The sequence below is a fragment of the Oncorhynchus clarkii genome, chromosome 24 (genome assembly GCF_045791955.1).
Source record: "Oncorhynchus clarkii lewisi isolate Uvic-CL-2024 chromosome 24, UVic_Ocla_1.0, whole genome shotgun sequence".
Classification (NCBI taxonomy): domain Eukaryota; kingdom Metazoa; phylum Chordata; class Actinopteri; order Salmoniformes; family Salmonidae; genus Oncorhynchus; species Oncorhynchus clarkii.
Genome location: NC_092170.1, coordinates 21966902 through 21991069, shown reverse-complemented (window position 1 = coordinate 21991069; position 24168 = coordinate 21966902). Strand labels below are relative to the sequence as shown.

Sequence of the window (24168 nt, the reverse complement as noted above, 5' to 3'; positions counted from 1 at the left end):
AGTCCAAAAATGCATTTTATGCTGCTGCATAAATTATGTAATATGTCAGGGAGATATGTATACTGTAGCTAAGAAAGTAATACTAAGTTTATGTTGTGTACTAAGCTGTTAGTCACCCATGTACTTCACCCTACAAAATTGGTCCCTTTCCCCCTCATAACTTAGCCTACTGTTCTGACTTGGTGGTGCACATGTAGCCTATAACCTGTTTTTAGAGAAATGTCATCATCAAAATTGTAAGGGTTTTCATAGTCTGCTTATATGCCCCCTTTATTTATCCTACGGTTTTAAGCTTGGAAAAGAGACTCTTAAACACAGACTTGGACCACACACCCTCTCCACCAAATAGCAGGCAGGGGAAGCAAAATAGGGATTGCTTTGCAAAGCTTGCAGTTAGCAACGGATTCCTTCCAAACCACTCTTTGTTGAATTTGCGATTTCCAACTTGTTGTGTGATGTATGTCCAATGGCCGATGAGCATTGATACATTTTATCTATAATTTCTCTTCATATGACAAGGTATGAAAAGGATTTGTCAGTAGATTGTCGATGTAATTCATGATGATGACTGCTTGTCAAGCTTGCTAGCTCAGATTTTGAAAGTCTGATGTTGACATGATCAGTTCAATCAAGGCTATGGTAGATTTAACGTGATTTTACATAATTGTATCTTTGGCCAATGACCTTGAACCTTCTTGGATGGGCACTTCTAATGTAAATCTATGGCAGCACCCAAGGGGGCTTGAACTTTCAAGCTATCCCTGTAGATTTTGCAGTGACGCAGTCCCCATGAGTGACAGAACACTGAGCCAATCACGGCGCAACTAGAGAAGATTACCAACCCCTATGCTCTGTATTTTCCGCTGGCTGACCCTCCATCACAGAAAGCACTGAGCTAGACTGAAACACCTGCATTTTGGAGTTGCATTATTTAAGAAAAGCAAGAAAGACCATGTGTGTATGCAGCTTTATAATGAAAATATATATTTTTTTTTTACATTGTTTGTTTGCAAACTAATATGTGACACGTATTAATGACAAAATAACATGCAAAAGAGCAACACCAACAAAAAAATGAGTGAGGCCTTGTTCTGGGCTCTGTGGGATGTCATACATACCAAACAGAAACAGCTATCAAATAGAGCCACATGCACACTCTCCCCCAATTAAGTGATGACATACTAAAGCACCATATTAAGGTTGTTGTTCCCAAGACATATTACAAAGTCTAGTTATTATCAGAATGATTTCCAACAGGTAATTTTGCACCACAATAATGTTTAACTATTTACCATCTGGCCAGCTTGTAGTCCTAAAAACTGGAAATGAGTTACCTCTGGTTTGTTCAGCCATTCCTATGGGGAAAATGTATGGAAACATTTTTGGTTTTTCAAATAATGTGGAAAATAAGGTCTGAGTTTAACACAGGCTTATGAGATCTTATGTTTTATTATATGAGATAATATCAATCAGTTAACATGACCATTATGAATTTACCACAGACCTTATTTTCAGTGTAAAAAACCCCTCCATTAATTAACTCATAGGCTTTGTCATTGTTGCATCTGTGGCTTTGTCCAACGAACATTAGCGGAATTAGTGCCTACAAAAGACGCCATTACTAGGTTTATGGCTCTCTTTCGGGATGACGATATCTACTTTGCAACTTTTGAGATTGGACTGCCCTCTTGTGGATTTTTCCAAATAATTTCAAGACAAAACTCAGATAGTAATAACGTAGCCTACAGTAAAATTGCAACATTATACAATTATAGTATCTTGATATCATCTTCCCTCCTCTGTGCGAGGTCATGGGCAGATCACAGTAACTGGTAGACTTGTGCTTGTGGCACAAAGGAGGGACATTGTATAACCTTTTTTGTAAAGGTGTCATAAAACAGACTGGCAAATACTGGTGACAAATACATATTTCCCCTCCAAAATTATAGTGGTAGCCTATAGTTAATTGCCTATAGTCCTAATTCAACATAAATGTATATGACGAATTCCCATAAAATAAAGAGCTGTATCATTCAAGACACCAAGTGGCATTTAATTAGAACAAAACAAAATATTAAAAAAAAGTTTAATGGCAATATTCTTAAGGTACAGAGCAATATTAATGATCAAAATGTTACACAATTATTCCTAAAAAACCTTGTCTAGAGGTCATATTTTACTCAGATTTTACAGTTACCATTTTCATGAAACTATCAGACTAAAGCTATAATACAACAGCGAGACATCATTTGAATGTCATTTTAATTGGATTTTTGTACCCTTTATACAGAAAAAACTCCACAAGTTCAAACGTAATATGCTATATCACCACAGTGCTGATCTCAGACTCGGGCTCGGGTTCAGGCTCATCCTCGGGGTACAGTCTGCAGTATTTTTCAACCATGACATCCAGGTCATGCTTAACATGAGAGTTTATGTGGAGCACAGCTAGACTCTTGCACCTGTGTTTGATAGGTGTGTCACTGAGATAAGTCTGTAGGCGTTTCCTGGATGTCTCAGAGCTGCCGCTGTCCTCCAGCATCAGAACAGGCAGGGTGGTCAGGACCTTCAGGAAGCAGTTGACGTTGGGGAAGAACTTGACGTCCGACAGCTGAAGTGTCTCGTGGATGGTGGAGGGCAGGCGGACCTCCTTGCTCCGGTGCTTCCATTTGATCTTCCAGCAATGCAGCTCAGCGGGCAGCGTGTCTGGGTTGGGGAGGTCCTTGCGGTACACATCTGCATGGTTCTCCTCTGAGGTGTTGAACTTCATCTGGCCCATGATGGCAGGGACCAGGGACAGGCACTTGAGGGCTTTGAGGTTGCTCTGGGAGAAGATGTCGTCCACTTCATCGATGATGCCGCGGATCACCGGGACCGTCACATACTCCTTGAAGTAAGTCTCTGGCGGGATCTCGCCTGTGTCGGGCGATCGGTGCTTCCGGAGGAACAGACGAGGCACCTTCACCGGGATCTCCAAGGTACCTGCCAGATTCACAGCCTCCTCAAACCAAAACTCATGGTAGACCTCGATGTTGTCGAAGACTTCATTCAGAGAGTGCAGGACAGCTGTTAGACTGTTGGCAGCGAAGAACACTTCAAGGGCCTCCCCTTGCAGGTTTTTGCCGAAGGCTCGTGTGAAAGAAAGAGCATTTTTCAGGATGACCAAGGTGACAATAAACTCAAAGTCAGCCAGGGTCTCTGCGATTGAGTAGGCGTCCCCAGTCATAGCGTCAGGAAACTTGACGTTCTCATTGTCCCGAATGCAGTCCATGCACAGCAGGAGGGACTCGAGCAGGTCCACAGTCAGTTCAAACACGTTGTGCTGCACTGTCCAGTTAGAGCTGCAGGCCTCCTTCAGCTCGGTTGCCTTCTCATAATTTCCCTGGTGGTAAACAGAGATGGCCTTCTCCAGCTCAGCCTGCAAGGATGGAGACTGCTTAAAGAAGTTGCCAATCTTTCTCAGGGTTGCCATGACAACCTGAACACTGGGGAAGGGAAGGCTGTTGGCCAGGTGTATATTCAGTGCGCAGGTGGAACAAGGCGTGTGCATTGCCATGGGGTACTTTCCCATCAGTCCGACTGCCACAGCTTTCATCTTAGTGGCAAAGGTGCCGGTGGCTACATGGGCCTGGCCACGGCAGTCCTCCATCCTCAGCCCCCACCCGTCTGTCACTTGGGTCTCTAGCCTCTCCACCAGTGAGGCCTCATCCCCCTCGAACGGCAGAAAGTCCAAGAACTCCTCCCTGAGAGTGTTGGACTGATCTACAAACCGCAGAAAGAGAGGCAGGTGTCTCTCCCCAGCGAACTCCACCAGGTCCCCTGTGACCAGTGAGAAGAAGCGACTCTCTCTCACCTCCATGAGGACCTCCTCTCTGACAGTGCCCTCACAGACGTCTAGGAGCTGGCTCTGCTGGGCCGTGGAGAGGTACTCCACATTCACTGCTGTGGCCTCAAACCGTCTCCTCAGAGCCTCATCTCCAGCATTAATGCGGTACTCCAGTAAGGCCTGGAAATTACTGGGATCTCTCTCCAGTCCTTCTGGGACATTGGTCTCCAATGGGATGTTCTGCTTTCCTAGCATGAAAACAATCTCAAACAGAGACCTCAGGTAATCTCGGAACTCCTTCTCCTCTGGGGACAGCTTGATTTCCTCCTCAGCGGCATCTTGACCCTCAGTTGCCTCAATGTCTTTCTTTGAGTGGAGCTGTTCAATGGAGGATGCCACTGTAAGGAAACAAAAAAAAGAAATTAGATATAAGCTTATGTTTAAAAGGTGTATGGATACAACAATACTTTTAAACAAAAACAATGCAACTTACATCTTCTCTCTTTAATTCTCCTTATGTCTTCTTCAGTCTGTTAAAACAATTATTTGAAACATAAGACAATGTAACTATGTGAACTATTACATTGAAAACAGACCTACAGAAATATAGCCAGTAGTAGTTAACAGAAATGTTCCTTTTTGAAGCAACACAAGGATATAAAGTTCTAGTAAAAAAAATAAGCGATATTATACCAATTCTTTGATCCGCTTGCGATGTCTGCTATGAGGATTTTTGAGGTGGCTTGTTAAATCAAATATGGTTGGAATAGCAGTATCCTTCAGTACTGTTCTGTAAGGGCTCTGAAAAACAATAATGAAGACAAAACAAGTTATTCAAATACATGAATATCAAAACACACAGCTCAAGACCTCTCAAATGTATGATTATGATCATCTCTAAAAAGACAGATTGTTCAGTGAGGTAGACATGTTTCAAACAAAGACCTTTGTGGTTTGACATGCACTTACTGTTTTACAAACCATAGCTGGATCAAAGTGTTTGGCACACAGTCTGTAGTGTTTATTGAGTTGGTCTGATGTTTTCGCCTCCAGATCCGCCCGACGACAGTTCTCAACCCAGAGTCTACATCTGAACAAACCAGAATAGGAGGGGTTAGGTGGATTTTTTTTATTGGCCTAGTTACCTGTAAACTATTTGTTTTAAAGAATCATGGTCCAGACTGATTAATCATGGTCCAGACTGATTCATTTATTATTTAGGTGTGTTAGTGCTGGGGTGATACCTAATGTATATATGTCCCAAAGTTTCAATAGAGGTACGATGGATTTACACCACAAATGCCATGGTGGCTAACTTATCTGTGCAACTCAGCTACAGGCGAATGTCAGCACTGTAAAGCCACACACACACCACTTGGCTCGCTGCAAGTGAGCTGGCTAGCTAGCTAGTTTCCACATACGAAAGTTAGCTATGATGACTAGCGTGCTACTGAACACAACATAGCTACATTTAGCAAGCTATCGTATAACTGGTTACTCCCCGAGAAAGGTAAGGGTTCATATTGTGACGGTCAGACTTTGTCATACCTTTCTGGATCTCTTGGAAACCTGAAAAAAGCCAAATCGGATTGAGTGCTCTTCCTGGTACAATTTGGAGCCGCGCAAAAATTGGGCATTGTGCATAAACGTCTATTCAATTTCAAATGAATTTAGTATTCAGACATATGCTTTGCGTTTGAATAATGTATATTACACAAGCTAGCTAGCTACCTGTTACTTTGAAATTAACCTAAAAGGCGCGCAACAGTGCTAAGGGTGGCCTGGAGGATTTGAGAAAGAGGAAACCGAACTGCTTCCGTTCAACAAATAAAGTACGTCACAATGATGTCTTGTCACGTGCTCATTTGTGTTATCTCTATGCACAGATCCAGGATCAGCTCTAACTAACTACCATTACACATTTACATTGTAAGGGTTAAAAGAAAAACGTACCTCGGATCAGTGTAAAATCCCGTGAATAGAGGCTTCTAGATGACTGTGCGTCTTCTACGTTACACTAACGATTTCGTTACACTCGTGTAAGAGCTACCCCAAATTTGCTAAAATATAGCTAGTTTGTCATGGCAATTGGACATATAGGAAATATAGTCAACTTTAAACGGCTACGGTTCGGATTCATGAAAAAAATAAACACTAATGTACTTATAAACGAGCGTGAATAAAGACAAAACACATGCTTCATCTTGCTCGTTGGTCTAGGGTGCGAGAGTTCAAATCCCGGACGAGCCCTCTTTTTATGTCTAAAATTAAATATGTCAACGTTGTGGATGGAAACATGGTGAATTTGCTATACATGAGTTAAACCCAGCAAAATAGAACTCACTGCGTCATAGAGTTATTGTTCAATCTCTGTTATATTCTATGTAGTTGCACCAAATATGCCACTTTTCACTACGTTGTTGCTATGTTACAGCATTCAATTACTTGCTCTTTAAATTGCTCTTTAAATTTAAAATGACGGGCTCGTCCGGGATTTGAACCCGGGACCTCTCGCACCCGAAGCGAGAATCATACCCCTAGACCAACGAGCCACAACGTATAATACACTGATCTATATGATTATAAAATCAGAAAATCCACGTGATAATTTGACGATCGACAAAGAGTTCATAAGGTCACTTCAATCATAATACATCTCATCTACACCCATTACATGTAGCTTGCTGTTGTGGAGAGAATCACTCAGGCTTTCTTACAACACTAGTAAGATAACGTTGCCGGTTTGTTGTGCTGATCAGTATATTTTGAGTGTGAATCATAATTATAGGCTACACAAAGGAGTTATGGTGTTAAACAGTTATTATTATTGAGCAGAAAAGTGTCCACTATCATGATAATTTATTTGGTATTTGTGCAGGTATAAATAGCATTGAGACAATAGACAGTGTATTCCTGGAAGAAATACATATTGGTGTGTGAAGATAAGTTGAGGAACAGAGGCTCACAACAGTTCAATTAACTTCTTTTTATATATCATACATAAGACTGTCTTAATATAATACAAAGGGCATTGTCATATACACAGCAAAGTCTTGACTAGATCTTACAATCTGTGGATACATGGACTTATCCTTTTCCCCATGCTGTTCAGTTTTATAGTGCATGTTGCATGTACAAAAATGTTGATGAAAAAAAAAAAAAAAATGAAGGAAAATATATTCAAATGAAATCTGAGGACTTGCGCTTCTGTAGGGTGAGGGATATGTCAACAAGTACTCAAATGTGTGAAACCCAAACATAACAGCCTTATTGAAAATGGAACCACTTTTTTTCCACCATGTGCTTCTCATACAACCAAAATGTAAGGTTTGTGGATGTACATGCACTTACAATATACCCTGTGAAAATTAAGGTTTGAAGATATAGCTTTCCCTGTTTGATTCAAACCCTACCTCATAGTGTTGTCCTGATGTAGTCAAGTACCTCTGACCAGAGACCATGATACACCACTGACTAAGAAAACTGAGATCTTGCCACTGAATGGTCACCAAATTGACAAACAATCATCATACCAGCAGGAGCAAGGTAGTGAGTTCTATACTTCCTTTATTAAAAAATATAAATATATACATAAATTCTATTTCAACTATTAAAAAGGGGCTGCATGTCATGACAACTGCTCTAGATCAAAGGTCATTCAGCATGATCTGAAACAGGCTCACACTTAAGAGTCACTCAAGTTTATTATTATTATTTGTAAATATTTTTTTAACCTTTATTTTGGAATGTTTAGTACCAGTATGAGTGCCAGCAAAACCACTGTCAATTTCTGAATCTCAAAAATCATGAGGGGTATGAAAAATGATTGTGATTATAATTTTAACATTTAGATAAAATCAAAATATCATTACAGGTAGCTTTGCATTTGTGGTTATACCAAACATGATTTGTCCTTGTGATGGTCTCTCCCCTGAATTATGATGACAATAGAATGGTGTCCTGCGGTCTGTGTATGTTTAACTAAGAAGGCTGTTATGAGCAGGACTTTGGTCTTGTTATTTTTTCCAGAGATGACCAAAAAAATAAAAATAAAATAAAAAAGCACTTCAAAATCCCTGATATAAAATAAACTGAATGAAACATGTATTCGATTTACTGTCGAGTTCTACGGACATGCATGTCTGCCTAAGTTGAGCATCATCCTCAGGACATTAGCAAGAGGGCTGCTGGCACGCTTTCCATTTGAATAGGACCAGGCTCACAAGGTGCTCTGCCAAATCATTTTGAAACAATTGTCTGTACACTGCCAGGGTAATGAAACTAAAATAGTCTTGAGTTATGGCAGTAGCTAGCATGTCAACCAAATTATGTATGAAAGGCAGCAAAACCCTTAAAAATAGTATACGTGGGGGAAAATGCAGAAATAGAATGCAGTTGTCTCCATTGAACCATGAGCTTTTAATTCTGCTACTCTGGAGCCTGCAGAGTAACTACCAATGTCACTAAACATACTAAGGTTAAAAGAGAGACTCCACAAATTAAAATCAACCAAATAATATGGAAATAGGTTTGGTAAAACATTGCAACCTTAACTGTTAAAATATATGGTAGCTAAGTTCAACAACGGGTTCCAGTTTTGCTAGAGCAATATATTGCTGCTGTTTTGTATTGACGTTAAAATAAGATCTTGATAAACGGAGTCAAAAGTGGTGAACTGCTACATTATTGGTTACAGACACCTAATATGCTTTAAAAACAACTGCTTTGGTGTAAAAAATATCCAAAGGGAAAATAAATTATTGTAAAATTCACAGCATAATTTGAGGAGGAAAAAAGGCAGTCACTTAACTCGTTTTTCTTTTCAGTTTCCGTTTAAGATGGAGAATTTGTGCAGGCGTTCAGATGAGGAACTACATGCAGATTTGGGGGGGGGGGGGGGTAAGCAAAGGGACTCTGGAAAAGATAGTTCTTTCCACTGTGAAATCCTTAATCTGCGAACAAGATTTTAGGAAGTAATGTTTAGGAGATTGGTGTGTACAAGAAGACCCTGTAATGTGGGGCCCCATTAATAAGAAATCTTTGTAGAGAAAGGCCTCAGAAATTATTCTTAATTACCTTTTTCTATTATGTTTATTCTCCTTAAAGAATTAAGGGCTGTCTAGAGAGAAAAAAAATAGAGGAAAGCCATGTTAATTCAAATGATAATGTCCAGCTCCGTCCCATTCCAAGTCCATGAGTCGTAAGGCCAAAGGGTTATCTGAGAACCAGCCACTGACTGAACCAGTCTTCCCCGCGCTTCGCTGGATCCTTTTCTTCTCCAGAGCCAATCTCTCGTCTGTGCCAGGCCGGACCCAGCTCACCGGGCCCTTGAACTTAATGGGGGCAGCGCTCCCCTCAGAACCTCCCCACTCAACATCTTCCACCTGCAGGGTAATTCCTCCACTGTCTGGGCCAGCGCACGCTATAGGAACTCCACTGCTATGTGCTCCCCTCTCACAGAGTTACACAATACCGACAGACAACACGAAATATCACTGCAAACACTTTCCTCCTGGTCAAGCTACATGTTTTAAAAGCAGCTCTTTTGTGACAATTCACTTTAAAAAAAAGGGTAAAACAATCAACAACTGTGGAACAAAAATGTCAGAAATTCCACAGTTTTAAATAAGAGGTGTTAGCAATTCATTACTGACAGCTACCTGTAAAACTGCTTCCAACTGTATCCCCAATGCTCACCAGAAGATTTTTCCACGTAATACCAGACGGTGGTTATTTGTTACATGAATTTTGTGAAATGGCAGATGGATGTCTCAATTTTACTATGGTTATTTTGCAACATTACTATGTGTAATGATTGCAAAGGAAAAACGGAAACCACATTCTTTTAACAAAGGATCTTCTCTGTAGTAGCGGTTCAGTGATATCTCCCTTCTGACGTGAGCAGCTTTAGTTTGACACACCTGTAGTAAAAAAACACCACCTTAAAAATGACGCACAGGGGGAACACACAGCCAAATGTCAGTGCAGTCACGAGCTGGCCATGGAACTCTGCTGCACACACACTCCAGTCATGGGAGACTCCTCCCGGTCCATGCCCTGCCTCATGCCCAGGTGGCCCTCTGGTAGGTAGTGAGCCGGCCCAGTGTTTGTGCCCATGGGGTACGCAGGGTGGGCGGCCATGCCCGTCTCCTGCCGGGGGTTCGAGAAGGCGCCCAACCCCATGCTCAGCCCGCCGTGATGCCCAAAGGGCAGGTGGCGGAGCTGGTAGGCCTGGTTGCCATGGTTCCCAGTGGAAGAGGAAGATGTGGAGGAAGAGGAGGCAGAGGAAGACAGGGAGGTCATGGACAGATGGCCATGCACCACCTCCATGGAGTCCTGTGTGGAGGCGCTGTGTGTGGGAGAGGTGTAATGCCGTGGCCGGGGCCTTGTGGCCATCACCTGCGCATGGTGATGATGGGGGTGGGAGTGGGGGTGCAGGGCCTTGGGGTGCTGAGGAGGGACATGGAAGGTGGTCTCCTGGACTGGGTGGGTCTCTCCGGCCACTGGCTCTGGTCCAACGCCGCCCCCCCTCACCAATGGGGGAGGGTAAGTCTTTCTTGCCTGTCAGTGGATCACAGAAACAGAAATCAAATCAATTCATCTCTCATACTGGCTCTGACTTTGCTGATAGCTACTTTGAGGAAACATGTACTTAATATGACTGATGTGGTTGTCCCACCCAGCTCCTAAGATGAATGCACTAACTCAGTCACTCTGGATAAGAGCATCTGCTAAATGACTAAAATGTCAATTTCAATACTCTTGGCAAATGCTACTTGGAAAATGTCATACCATTACATTCCCAGTGCATTTAAATAATATTGACTACATTAGGACTTACAACAGGTTGTCTATTGATTAATTAGCTTCTTCAAATGAATGACAAAGACATGTCACCTGTGGACAGAGGGTGTCACCATCGATGGCTGGCAGCACTGCCCCAAAGTGCCCTCCACTGTGTAGGTGGTGATGGGTGGGGTCAGACCTTGCTCTGCCACTGGTACTTGTCCCAGATGATCCTCCTGCAAGAGAGAGACGAGGGCACAACCTCAGCCCATCACACCACATCTAAAAAATGACAACCTAGCAAAGGTTTAAAATAGTATATATTTTTTAAGCACCATCAACTGTTGGGTTTCCCACCGGTGCACTGAAAAGGCACCACTTTGAGATATGAGCCCGCAACCGCAATATTCCGAGGAGAGAAAGAGGGTCAATTGAGCCAGGGAGTGTTACCGGAGCTGGAGGAGGTGCTGGAGGTGGTTCCAGAGGACTGGGACTGCTCCAGCGCTGGGCTGGTAGACACACTGCTGCTCGTGTTGGTCCCCTCGTCTGCCGTCTTCTTGAAGAAGCTGTGCTGTAGGGCGTAGTAGGGCTGTATGCGGCTCTTGGGGTCGTAATCCAACATCCGCAGGATCAGGTCCTTGAACTTCAAGTAGTCAGCGACGGCGTGGCCAGACTCCCCCGCCCGCCGGCCACCTGGACCCCCGGCCTCCACACCCAGGATGGAGTGGAGCTTTCGAGAGGCTGGAGGCTTATACTGCTCAGAGGAAAGACAAGGGGAAGAGACAGAGGGGGTGTCAGGTACTTGAACTCAAATACACAACACTACCAAAAGCCACTGTTAGGACACCACATTGAGAGAGGAACCGCAGAACACTCACCCTTTTGCCATCTTTGGTCTTCTTAACGCTCCATGTGCCATCTGATAGCTTCTCAAAGAACTTCCTGGCTTTTGGGGCTAGGTCCATAATATGATTGGGGGGGATACCTAGAACCTCAACTATTTTATTCATCTGGTCCACCTGAGAATTATAGAACAGAACAAAATACTGCCATGGATTAATGTTAATTGCGTGTATCAAATTAATTTACTCAGAGTTGGATACATTTAAAAAGATCTCCAGCTAGTCAGTCAAGCCTACTGTACCTCGTTGGCGCCACTGAAGAGGGGCTCTCCGGTGTGCATTTCTACCAGGATGCAGCCCAGGGACCACATGTCGATGGCCAGGTCATAGGGCATGCCCAGCAGCACCTCTGGGGAGCGGTAAAAACGACTCTGGATGTACTGGTATATCTAAGGAAGGACAAAAAGAATAAATCACAACGCATTCTTAAAGATAACATTACAGATATCAGCATTAAATGCTTGAGAACAGAATATACATCAGAGGTATACAGAACATATGCAAGAAATTAGACTTGTGAAAGACAAGGTTAAACTCTTTTGGACCAAGACAATAAGTAGTAGATTAGCATACCCTCTGTCCCAGTTGGCAGGAGCTGCCAAAGTCCACTATCTTGATGGCGCTCCTTTTGGGGTTGCACAGCAGGATGTTCTCAGGCTTCAGGTCACAGTGGATGATGCTTAGCTCAGGCGTGGCCAGGAACAGTAACGCAGTGCAAAGCTGCTGAGCAAACTTCCTGGTCAGGTTGAGAGAGACGCCACGGAAGTTGGTGTTCCGCAGCAGGTCATATAGGTTGTACGAGAGCATCTCAAACACCAGGCAGAGGTGGTTCCGGAACATGAAGTGACGTTTCAGGTGAACTACATGATAGGAAAAAGAGACATTCTGCCAGTCAAGTTTGGCTGATACACCAATCTCTCCTGTATGTGTAAAACATAACAGTACTCCATAATGGCTTGGACAATACACAAGCACTAGAGTGCATTACCTATGTAGTATTTCATCTCAGTGTCATGTTTGTTCATGAGCTCTAGGAGACGCACTTCAATCTGGGCTTGATTGAGAAAAGCTTTTTTGTTCTTGATGATCTTGATGGCAACCCACTCCTGCTCTGCACGGTCATACGCTTTTACAACCTACAGCAATCACAAGGAGAGAAAAAACACCAACACATGCAGTACCAGTCAAAAGTTTTAGAACACCTACTCATTCAAGGATTTTTCTTTATTTTTGCTATTTTCTACAATGTAGAATAATAGTGAAGACATCAAAACTATGAAATAACACATGGAATCATATTTGAGATTCTTCAATGTAGCCACCCTTTGCCTTGATGACAGCCTTGCACACTCTTGGCATTCTCTCAACCAGCTTCATGAGGTAGTCACCTCGAATGCATTTCTATTAACAGGTGTGCCTTGTTAAAAGTTAATTTGTTGAATTTCTTAATGTGTTTGAGCCAATCAGTTGTGTTGTGACAAGGCAGGGTGGTATACAGAAGATTGTCTTTCACCAAATAGGGCTTAGTCCATATTATGGCAAGAACAGCTCAAATTAGCAAAGAGAAACAGTCCATCATTACTTGGAAGACATGAAGGTCAGTCAATCCAGAAAATGTCAAGAAATTTGACAGTTTCTTCAAGTGCAGTCGCACACCGGGGCGGCAAGGTAGCCTAGTGGTTAGAGCATTGGACTAGTAAGCGCAAGGTTGCAAGTTCAAACCCCCGAGCTGACAAGGTACAAATCTGTCGTTCTGCCCCTGAACAGGCAGTTAACCCACTGTTCCTAGGCCGTCATTGAAAATAAGAATTTGTTCTTAACTGACTTGCCTAGTTAAATAATAGGTCAAATAAAAAAATAAAAATAAACCATCAAGTGCTATGATGAAACTGGCGCTCATGAGGACCACCGCAGGAAAGGAAGACCCTCTGCTGCAGAGGATAAGTTCATTAGTTACCAGCCTCAGATTGCAGGTCAAATAAATGCTTCACAGAGTTCAAGTAACAGACATCTCAACATCAACTGTTCAGAGGAGACTGCGTGAAGCAGGCCTTCATGGTCGAATTGCTGCAAAGAAACCACCACTAAAGAAGAGACTTGCTTGGGCCAAGAAACACGAGCAATAGATATTAGACCGGTGGAAATCTGTCCTTTGGTCTGATGAGTCCAAATGAGCGATTTTTGGTTCCAACCGCCGTGTCTTTGTGAGACGCAGAGTAGGTGAAGGGATGATCTCTGCATGTGTGGTTCCCACCATGAAGTATGGAGGAGGTGTGATGGTGCTTTGCTGGTAACACTGTCAGCGATTTTTTTATAATTCAAGGCACACTTAACCAGCATGGCTACTACAGCATTCTGCTGTGATATCCCATCTGCTTTGCATTTAGTGGGACTATCATTTGTTTTTCAACAGGACAATGACCCAACACACCTCCAGGCTGTGTAAGGGCTATTTGACCAATAAGGAGAGTGATGGAGTGCTGCATCAGAAGACCTGGCCTCCACAATCACCCGACGTCAGCCCAATTGAGATGGTTTAGAATGAGTTGGACCACAGAGTGAAGGAAAAGCAGCCAACAAGTGCTCAGCATAGGTGGAAACTCCTTCAAGATTGTAGGAAAAGCATTCCTCGTGAAGATGGTTGAGAGAATGCCAAGAGTGTGCAAAGCTGTCATCGAGGCAAAGGGTGGCTACTTTGAAGAATCTGTGAAATCTATTTTAATTGGTTTAACCCTTTTTTGGTTACCACATGATTCCATGTGTTATTTCTTAGTTTTGATGTCTTCACTATTATTCTACAATGTGGAAAATAGTAATAAAGAAAAACCCTTGAATGAGTAGGTCTGCCCAAACTTTTGACTGGTACTGTATTTTCTTATGTTTTTATCACACTAGCTACACAAGTGATCACGAGAATAATGTTGAATCCTTTGCAAAAGTATACCTGTCCAAATGACCCTTTGCCGATCAAGGAGTCAATCTCATAGCGGTCCATCCACTTTTCCCCATTCTTGACAATGTAATCGTAGTTGTCATCGTCATAGCCATCATTGAAGACCTTCCTCTCTTTCTTGTGACTGGAGTCTTCACCCTGACCCGTTTGGTGCCGCCGCTTCTTTTTTGCATAATACACCTAGAGTCCAGGAAAGAACCGCAATACAGACATCAGAATATGTACTTCCTGATCTAACCGACTACATGAAAAATATTCAAAACTATAATGTTTTATGTTGTGGCAATTGCAGTACATTAAACAGCAGAAACCAGTCTCACCTCATTGATCTGTTTATAGGTTTTGATAAGGTCTATGGAGAGCTTCCGCAGGGGAGCCAAAGTAGGGTCACGAAAGCACTGGGGCATGTGCCTCTGTAACAAATCACAAGAAAAACATTAATATCTCAGACCAAAAAAAAAGGTGTATGAACTTTTCTTACAATTTGCAATCAAACTGATAGGCTACTTAAAGTTCTGATTTCTACTGGGCAAGTGTGTGTTTAAAAGTGAATGACAAATTGAGAGGTTTGTGGGTTGCTTGTATACCGGATTGGCAGTGAGCTGTTGCGCCTGGTCGCTGTACGGTAGGACCGCAGCAGTTTGGTCAGTGCTTGGCTGGTGGCGGTCACTGTACTGCTGGTGCGTATGGGGCATTGGAGCAGCCATCTGAAGACCAGCAGCGTGGAAAGAAAAAGAGGGCGCAAGCCGGACGGACGAAGGTTTGCATGCTGAAGTCTCTCCTCCTGAAATAATACATACATTTTAAAAACGTATACAAACTTTCCCTGAAGTAGTGAGAAATCAAGTTGATTTTTCAGACTGATTACTCTATCAATGGCAGGTTTCCTGCAGTGACAAACTGATCTAAAATACCACATCAAGGGGTCTAGAAATGTAGGCACACAGCTTTAACCTTTACTATGTAGTATGAATCTCAATGATTATCAACTGAAATTCCGAAATGGGATGTTGGTCAATTCTAACTAACATGTTACGGTCAGTGTAATTTCTCTCATATAATTGACATGAGTAGGAAGACATAGGCCTAACTCTTACTGTTAAATAGCGATGTTATTCAAATTATATACAGCATGTTTGTTGTATTATAGCATCCATGAGAATGTGCCGTCAGAACAGCGGGAGGCTATAGAATATGTACTTTTAGATCAGGAATAAAGATGCAATATTTATACAGCCTGGGTAGTTAATCAACCTTCTCTTTATGTGAAAATAAATTAGAAAAGTATTACGTAGCTTGTTCATCTATCAGCATCTCACCAGACAACACAATTCACTAGCGTTACACAGTAACCACTATTCAGAATCCCAGCAACAGCACCTAATTAGCATAGCCTATCACCACAGAGATACAGCGTGATTTGGCAAGCCCATCAATGCACAGGCCAATCACAACGCAGTATGCAAATAGCCTACTTTTGTTGCCAGGGCAGAGCGGCTCCCATTTTCCAATGAGAAAGCAAGAAATAAACAAGAAATAAAATTGAACTTTGGCACACTTAGAGGCCGCTTTCAGTACACTAGAGCCTGACAGCAAAATAGCAGCACAGCCTAAAACCTGCACTCCATCTGAGAGCACTAGAAACAGAGCTGACCCAGCTGTGGAGGAACAAATATATCCAGACTGATAGATATTATTAGGAGAACCTTGGAAATAAAGATGTACAGTAGCTACATTCCAGGAGAATCCAGTTTAGAATTATACAATTGTAATATGACAATCTGACACATCATACAATAATAACACATGTATGAGGTATAACTGATCATGGGGGTGACCTCAGAATCGGACAAAAATCAAATAAGGTAGCCTAGTCTAACCCCGTTTCTCACTCTGAGTAGTACAGTACTATTCCTTATAAATTGTGATTTATATTACATATGTAATATTGTACATTTAATATTATATAGGCCTTTATATAATTATATCTGGGGATGGTCAGTTCACGCTTGTCCTTTGTATAACTGTTCAATAATAATGCTTGCCAGTTGTTGAAGCATCCTTCCAAGCTCACTAAATACAAAAGATTCATCTGTAAGGATGACTGGCATTTCTTTCTTCCCCACTTTCTTGGCTGACATCTTGAGGTGCACCATGGTTTATTTTAAACTTCACTCCATTTAATGTAATCCCAATTCCAAATTGTCAGAAGACTGCCTCCTCCCCACCAAAGAGAAAATATTGCAGATATTGCAGCTAACCTGGATGCATCGTCTCCTGTAAAATTTCATATCATCCTGGGAGGAGAGTCCAGCAGCAAACCACAACCCACTATGAAGAACAAAAAGAGATAAGTATCATTGACTGTGCATTTCTGGTGGGATCTACTTTCCAATAGCACAAAAACTTTGGTGGAAAAAAAAGAGAGAGGAAAAATACCAAAACATTGCAAAGGATGACTCAATGTTTTAAAAATATATATATATATATTGTAAAATTCACATTCTGTAACTCTAGAAAATAGAAAGCTCTAATCAATCCAACAAATCAAATTTTCCCAGTCAGTCTGGTTAATTTCAGTGAACCAATGACTCAAAGATTGTGTTTGGCATGTTGACAATTAACCATATAAAGCTGTTTACTTTTTGCAAGAACCGTTCAGAAACATGGTTCACACCGAGACAGGCGGCATCCTAACAAGCAGGTCAAATCAGGTTGACCATTGTTTTGGACCTAGTAAAACTAGAGATCTCCTCTCAGAATGTCTATACTCATTGTCAAAGCCATTAACCTGATTTGCCTGTGATGAAGATGGCCCGAATGCCTCAAAAGCAACTAACTAATAAAAGAAAATCAAATATTACACTATGTATAGACAGTGAGCAGAAATATTTTCAGTGTGGGAAGGGTTGCTAAATATGATATGCAGTATAAGCCTAAATTGCAATGCAAGTGTTTTGAATACAAACTGTATACCATTTAAATGATTCAGAACAGTGCATATAAAGTAGAAATAACGCATTCAACTGTTCCACTAAGGAAAAACAAGGTAATTACTTGTAAAGCATAAACGATCATAACATTCCCCGTTTTCAGGACCGTCTTCTGAACAGTTCCTTTTCTGGCTATTGAGTCGAGACATGAACACAGGCCTAGTTACACTGATATACCGTTATAATACGAATTGTGTGTATGCATCTTCATATCTAACTATGTCTATCCTAAGACATTTATTATTCCCTCAGTTTTGTTACATACTTGCACTTTCAAATCGGGCTGTCATCAGTTCAAAATAAGGAATTATCAACTGTTAGCCAACTACTCACAGGTGATGGAGTATTTCTCGCCATGGTTGGAATTTGGAAAGGAAATCATCTGTTTAGTTTAGCCTTCTCAACAGCAGAATTGTCAACGGCAAAGTCTGGCTTCGTCCACAATTACAAACACTACCTAGCTTGGTTGCTCATTAGCTAACGTTACCCTTCTAGCTTTGGTACGTTAAGGCAAGCCACCCGTTTCCTCTCGCCAGAGTGATTGCAGTGACGATGTGTTCTGCGAGCGAGCTGTATGGGCCTACTAGCAAGCTACGCGTTAGATGATCAGCTAGCTATGTGGCGAGCTTGCCAACTTATTAGCAAGCCAATAACGCAAGATATGGGGCCTGAATTGTTAACTGGCTACCTTGTTACTGTTACCTTGCCCACACCTTTCTAACAGATTTGGCACGTTAACGACCATAGCTAGCTAACGAGAAATGCTTGCCCATAAACACTTAACGTTAGCTAGCTATTAACTTCCGTTAGCACTCTGACGTAACGTTAGCTACAACTAAAGGTACAATGTTGTTAGCTCACTAGCTAGGTTTAAAACATGTTAGGTGTAGCTAGATCCAGAACGCTAACGTTAGCTAGCAAATATGTACTGGCTAATGTTAGCGATATTCTGATGACATCCGCCGGCCAATGCAATGGTTGCTGATCGTTAGCTAGATAATTAGCTAACTAATAAACTACCACCTCATGTAACGTTAGCTACCTTTCTTACACAACACACATAGTCAGCTTCATATACGGGCTCACCTCTGATGGCACGATCTTCATTTAAAGTCAAATAACCTGTATGATAGGGCAACTTATCCAGCTTGAGCTTCTCCGCCCTCAATCGTCGGCTAAGTTAACGGTGGCAGTCAGTCAACTCAATTCCCGTAACGCGAAGGTGAAAAGTATCCCCCACTGGCCAGCCAAGTAAAACTTCTTGACGATCAAATGCGTTCCCAACCAACAAAATTAGTTATCCACCCAACTTCGACTAGCATCAGCTGATGACTAGCGCCTACTAGCTCGTATGCTAGTTGACAAAACGAACGTGGCTACTGCTGTTGACTAGCTAAGGTTAGCTAACAAGATTCTGTAGCTAGGAATTCAATAGCTAAATAAAAGGTTGCTACATTCATATTGTTCCGTTTTCTTGCAAGCTCACCACGGGAAACACGGACGTAGGCGATCATAACGAATAATAATCTAATTCCCCCAAAATATGAAACAAATATCATGCCCTAAAATATACGCTTATTTTGGACAATAATTTTTATGTCAATTTTCACAAAATGGCGCGCGTCCCAAACCTGCGCAGTGAACCGGCCCGGTAGACCAAGTGCGGCTCCCCCTAAATATATTTAAACTATGCTACATAATTTGCTTCTGAATTGTCTAAATTCGATCTATTCGACGCATTGTTTTCAACACAAATGTCAATGGTATATCCAGTGATTGCATTATTCCGGCGGGAAGGGAGAACATTTGAAAATAATCCGCAAAAAAACCTTCTGACAAAATGGCGATGGCCTGAGTTGTTACTATGACAACTGTCAATCAAACTATCCAATCCGGGATGAACCAATGACGAGAATAATTCAACCATTGATTCAACGTTGCATGCTGTCATAACTTGTCAATCAACCAGTAATTCGGTTGAAGAAATTGTCTCAATTTAACTATAACATTCTAAAGTAGAATAAAATCATCCAGATAGCATTTCTAAATTAAAAATGCATGAATAGGAATTTGCCAAACTTTTTTGCATGCATTTTTGAGGCAGTCATAAAACTGTATGTATGACTGCAAAAATAAATTAGTAGAAAATGAAATGCAAGACATGCAGACCTAAATAAGAATTTGTTCTTAACCGACTTGCCTAGTTAAATAAAGGTTAAATAAAAAATAAAAAACAGTCAGATTGACATCATGATTCCTGAATATGAACAAGCTGTGTGATATTGTTGCATAGAACACATCTATAAAATACATTCCTTATCAGGACAGAATTAAATTCAGTTTTTCTTTTAGTGTCTGTTGTGCTTTACAGCAGAGACTAGAGGTATAAAGGGCACCAACATGTAGCCTATACTCTATGGCTGTCAGTTTAACCGTTACACTTTAACGGTTCTCTAAGGTTCCATGAACTCAGTTTAGCAAAACCTGATGCTTGACAATTTACTAGTAACATTTAACATGTGATAAGATATTCACAAATCAGAACCAACGACAGAAAGTAACCCAATTTAAATATCCAAGTGGGATCTTATTTGTAACATTTTTGATCTCTCTGAATGAGGATGAAGCAAATCCACAAACTATGTTCTTTGGCCAATGGATGGCAGCAAACATCCTTTCTATGTGAGGTTCTGGATTTCTGATTATCATGGTCTTGTATGATTCTATATTGATTTATCAGTCATGCTATTAGTGTTGAGGAATGCTCAATAGTGGTCCAATTGTAAAATATGGATTTATGGATGATAGGGATGAATAGAGATTGATTCTCTGTGATTTTGGTGTGTACACCTATTCTCAATGATGACCGAAGGGTGATCATTTTTAGGATGTATTGTGAGAAGAATGACAGAGCAAACAAAACATTCTTTAACAACTTTCTTCAAAATGTAGGCTACACTTTATTTTAAACAAAAGTACAAAAACAAAAGCCAGTATTTACAATACTTGCATGGCAACATTTACCCTCTTTGGTCTTATTTCCAATTTGATGGTTTCAGATTAACTACAATGTAGGAAACAAACAGCTGACAGTATGAGATATCATGTGGTAAATCTCATAGAAATCCACAGAAGGCTTACATTATAATTATCATTGTCAAATACCTGCAAGAAAGTACTATCAATTGTTCAGTACCTTTAAAACTAAGTGGTGGAATTTGTGAGAATAATTGAATATAACTAACAGAGATGCTAATTGTGTAATCTTGAACAATATAAATAGCAAAAAATAACCTAAACAAATCACAATTACATCCAGATCTGATATATTTACAGGTTCATTAAATGCTCCTCATAACCCTGACCAACTGCTGGACAACTTGTCTCTTTTCACATAAAAAATGACATGAATGCACAGAAATAAACACTATGAACACAACTGAGATAAGACATATTCTGTAATGTAGTGGTTACATTCAAATCAAACATTACCCACTGATACACAAACAAATAGTAAGAGTGTAATGGATGCCTAACAGCATGACTCAATCTCCTGATACTTTTTATGGTAAAAACATTTTAAAAAATAAACAGGAACCATGAAACATGTCATGAAATAATTTGTACAACAGATCCTCTACTTCCAAGGCAATGCATCTTGGTATAATGCTTAACTCATATTACCTTACAACCCTTTCATTAACATTTCTACAATTTATTTTCCCAATGGAGACTACAAAAAATGGCAGTGTATGTGCCATTAAAAACAGACAAAATGCACTGACTGTGGTTGTGTGGATGGGTGTTTGGTTGTGTTGATGACATGGAACTGAGACGTAACTGCGGTGAAGACCTTCAGCTCTTCGGGATGCATTGAGAGTCAGGGAGGTATAGGCCAATGTACACATCCTTACAGAAAAGGCAACTGGTCCAGTAGTGATTCTACCAGCAATAATGTTAATTAAATCCAAGCCAAACACTCCAATTGTAATTTTTCTCAATTTGACCAAATCCCTCTTAACCAACACTTGAAACAAAAACTATTATAGTAGGAAAGTTAATGCATTTTATCTAGAGTGTAGACAATTTAGGCTTATGTACAACACATATCCGTTCATTTAGCCAGTTTTTTTCATTCAATATTGAGAGGAAACAAAGTTTTGTGTATAAGTCCGAATCCAAATGATCTTCATCCAATTCAATGCCCCCTTTCAAATTTTAACAGAAGTGTGCAAAATCTTCTAGTTGCTGCTTCCACACTGCAGAAAAATAAAAAGTGATGATGTTACCAGCATATTTTAATCTAAAACAAAAGAAGCAAATATTCTAATATACAGTAGTAGATGTGTTTTTCAAAACAAGTTCTTTACCTTTTTTCTCTCATTCTTTAAACATTTATTTTCTTTACACCTCAACTTTCTGGCTGTTCTCCTCCAGCTTTTCTTCTATTTTCTCCTCCAGTTTCTTGCTCTCCTCAGTGGATCCATCCTCCTTCTCACCGGTCTTCCAGCTGCCTTGCCTTTTAACACAAATCAGTTTGTTTAACACTAATCACAGCCCTCCAATAATAATACATATTTCACCATAACATGCGATATACAAATGGCATTTTGAAATGATGCACTTACTTGGATTTCTTCATGTACAGCCAGTATGCTAGACCCACAACTACGGTGGCCAGGAGCAGACCAACAATAACTCCTACCACCAACTTTGTCGTGTCACCCTCATCGGATGAGTCTGTAAAGGCACAAAGAGAGAGGAGAAATCAGAAACTAGGAGAGAGAACATTCTGCAAATGAAGAGACTGCAAAAAATACATTTCCGTACATGTATGCATAAACAGGGTTGAGTAGGCTACTTTCTGAATGTAATCTTTTATTTCAATTTCTTTTGAATATTTAGTCATTTGTATTTCACCGGTCTTCAACTATTTTATCCAATGTATTTGGTAACAATATACTTTCTGGGCATGTAATTGTTTTCCAAAAATAAATAAAATACTTTCTATACCATTTTTTTAAATAGCGGTCCACAATGTTGTGTCCCCCTTTCACCCTACACTGGTATCAGAAGTCTGCTGGAACAATGGTGTGACAAGAGTGTCTGATAAATGACCAAAACGTAAATGTACAATGAACACTTGCAAAATATTTATATTTGGTCATTTAGCAGACACTCTTATCACAATACCTATGTAAGAATACTGTTCATTGACTACAGCTCAGCATTCAACACTATAGTACCCTCCAAGCTCATCATAAAGCTGGAGGCCCTGGGTCTCAACCCCACCCTGTGCAATTGGGTCCTGGACTTTCTGACCGGCCACCCCAGGTGGTGAAGGTAGGAAACAACATCTCCACTTCGCTGACCCTCAACACTGGGGTCCCACAAGGGTGTGTGCTCAGCCCCCTCCTGTACTCCCTGTTCACCCAACGACTGTGTAGGCCATGCACGCCTCCAACTCAATCATCAAGTTTGCAGACGACACAACAGTAGTGGGCTTGATTACCAACAACGACAAGAAGTCTACAGGTAGGAGGTGAGGGCACTCGGGAGTGTGGTGTCAGGAAAACAACCTCTCATTCAACGTCAACAAAACAAAGGAGATGATCATGGTCTTCAGGAAACAGCAGAGGGAGCACCCTATCTACATGGAAGGGACAGCAGCGGAGAAGGTGTAAAGTTAAGTTCCTTGGCATACATATCACAGACAAACTGAAATGGTCCACCCACACAGACAGTAGGAGGCTGAAGTAATTTGGCTTGTCACCCAAAACTCTGACGAACTTTTACAGATGCACAATCGAGAGCATCCTGTCGGGCTTGTATCACAGCCTGGTACGGCAACTGCACCACCTTCAACCACAAGGCTCTCCAGAGGGTGGTGCGGTCTGCACAACGCATCACCGGGGGCAAACTACCTGCCTTCCGTGACACCTACAGCACCCAATGTCAAAGGAAGGCCAAAAAGATCAAGGACAACAACCACCCGAGTCACTGCCTGTTCACACCACTACCATCCAGAAGGCGAGGTCTGTACAGGTGCATCAAAGCTGGGACCGAATTACTGAAAAACAGCTTCTATCTCAAGGTCATCAGTCTGCTAAACAGCAATCACTAACTCAAGAGTGGCTGCTGCCTCCACTGAGACCCAATCACTGGCCAATTTAATAAATAGATCACTAGTCACTTTAAACAATGTCTTACATTACTCTTATCATATGTACTGTATATACTGTATTTTATACCATCTATTGCACCTTGCCTATGCCACTTGGCCATCGCTCATCCATATATTTATATGTACAGTCGTGGCCAAAAGTTTTGAGAATGACACAAATATTAATGTCCACAACGTTTGCTGATTCAGTGTCTTTAGATATTTTTGTCAGATGTTACAAGCATTTCATAAGGCTTTTATTGACAATTACAGGAAGTTGATCCAAAGAGTCAATATTTTCAGTGTTGACCCCCTTTTTCAAGACCTCTGCAATCCGCACTGGCATGCTGTCAATTAACTTCTGGGCCACATCCTGACTGATGGCAGCCCATTCTTGCATAATCAATGCTTGGAGTTTGTGGATTTTGTTTGTCCACCCACCTCTTGAGGATTGACCACAAGTTCTCAATGGGATTAAGGTCTGGGGAGTTTCCTGGCCATGGACCCACAATATCAGTGTTTTGTTCCCCGAGCCACATAGTTAT

General features: G+C 41.2%; 3 protein-coding genes and 1 non-coding gene across 8 annotated transcripts in view; all 4 read right to left on the bottom strand.

Annotated features, from left to right (window-relative positions):
* Positions 1-2072: 2072 nt before the first annotated feature.
* LOC139383061 (52 kDa repressor of the inhibitor of the protein kinase-like) lies at positions 2073-5650 on the bottom strand. The gene is made up of 5 exons (XM_071127364.1): positions 5375-5650; positions 4796-4916; positions 4520-4627; positions 4320-4356; positions 2073-4224 (listed from the first exon to the last, which is right to left on the bottom strand). Exons 1-5 carry the CDS (start codon positions 5461-5463, stop codon positions 2321-2323), a joined length of 2259 nt encoding a protein of 752 aa, XP_070983465.1. The 5' UTR covers positions 5464-5650; the 3' UTR covers positions 2073-2320.
* A 656-nt stretch (positions 5651-6306) lies between these two features.
* trnap-cgg (transfer RNA proline (anticodon CGG)) lies at positions 6307-6378 on the bottom strand. The gene has a single exon. It is a non-coding gene; the product is annotated as a tRNA-Pro (tRNA).
* A 419-nt stretch (positions 6379-6797) lies between these two features.
* Positions 6798-19340, bottom strand: LOC139382342 (dual specificity tyrosine-phosphorylation-regulated kinase 1A-like). Of its 4 annotated transcripts, none has more exons than XM_071126309.1 (12): positions 17794-19279; positions 16729-16798; positions 15055-15251; positions 14788-14880; positions 14459-14647; positions 12503-12650; positions 12088-12374; positions 11757-11903; positions 11491-11631; positions 11063-11366; positions 10724-10848; positions 6798-10387 (listed from the first exon to the last, which is right to left on the bottom strand). In XM_071126309.1, exons 2-12 carry the CDS (start codon positions 16736-16738, stop codon positions 9815-9817), a joined length of 2214 nt encoding a protein of 737 aa, XP_070982410.1. In that variant the 5' UTR covers positions 16739-16798; positions 17794-19279; the 3' UTR covers positions 6798-9814. The 4 variants fall into 4 exon arrangements, with proteins under 4 accessions (XP_070982410.1, XP_070982409.1, XP_070982411.1 ...); XM_071126308.1 differs by having other exon boundaries at positions 18547-19075; XM_071126310.1 differs by lacking the exon at positions 16729-16798 and having other exon boundaries at positions 18547-19340.
* Positions 19341-20396: 1056 nt separating this feature from the next.
* LOC139382763 (CD166 antigen homolog A-like) overlaps positions 20397-24168 on the bottom strand; it is a 61746-nt gene continuing 57974 nt past the window's right edge. For both annotated transcript variants that reach the window (XM_071126900.1, XM_071126901.1), the window contains 3 exons: positions 22089-22200; positions 21831-21979; positions 20397-21719 (listed from right to left, as the gene is read on the bottom strand). In XM_071126900.1, the coding sequence (XP_070983001.1) occupies positions 21865-21979; positions 22089-22200 (227 nt within the window). In that variant the 3' untranslated portion in view covers positions 20397-21719; positions 21831-21864. The remainder of the gene's footprint in view (positions 21720-21830; positions 21980-22088; positions 22201-24168) is intronic.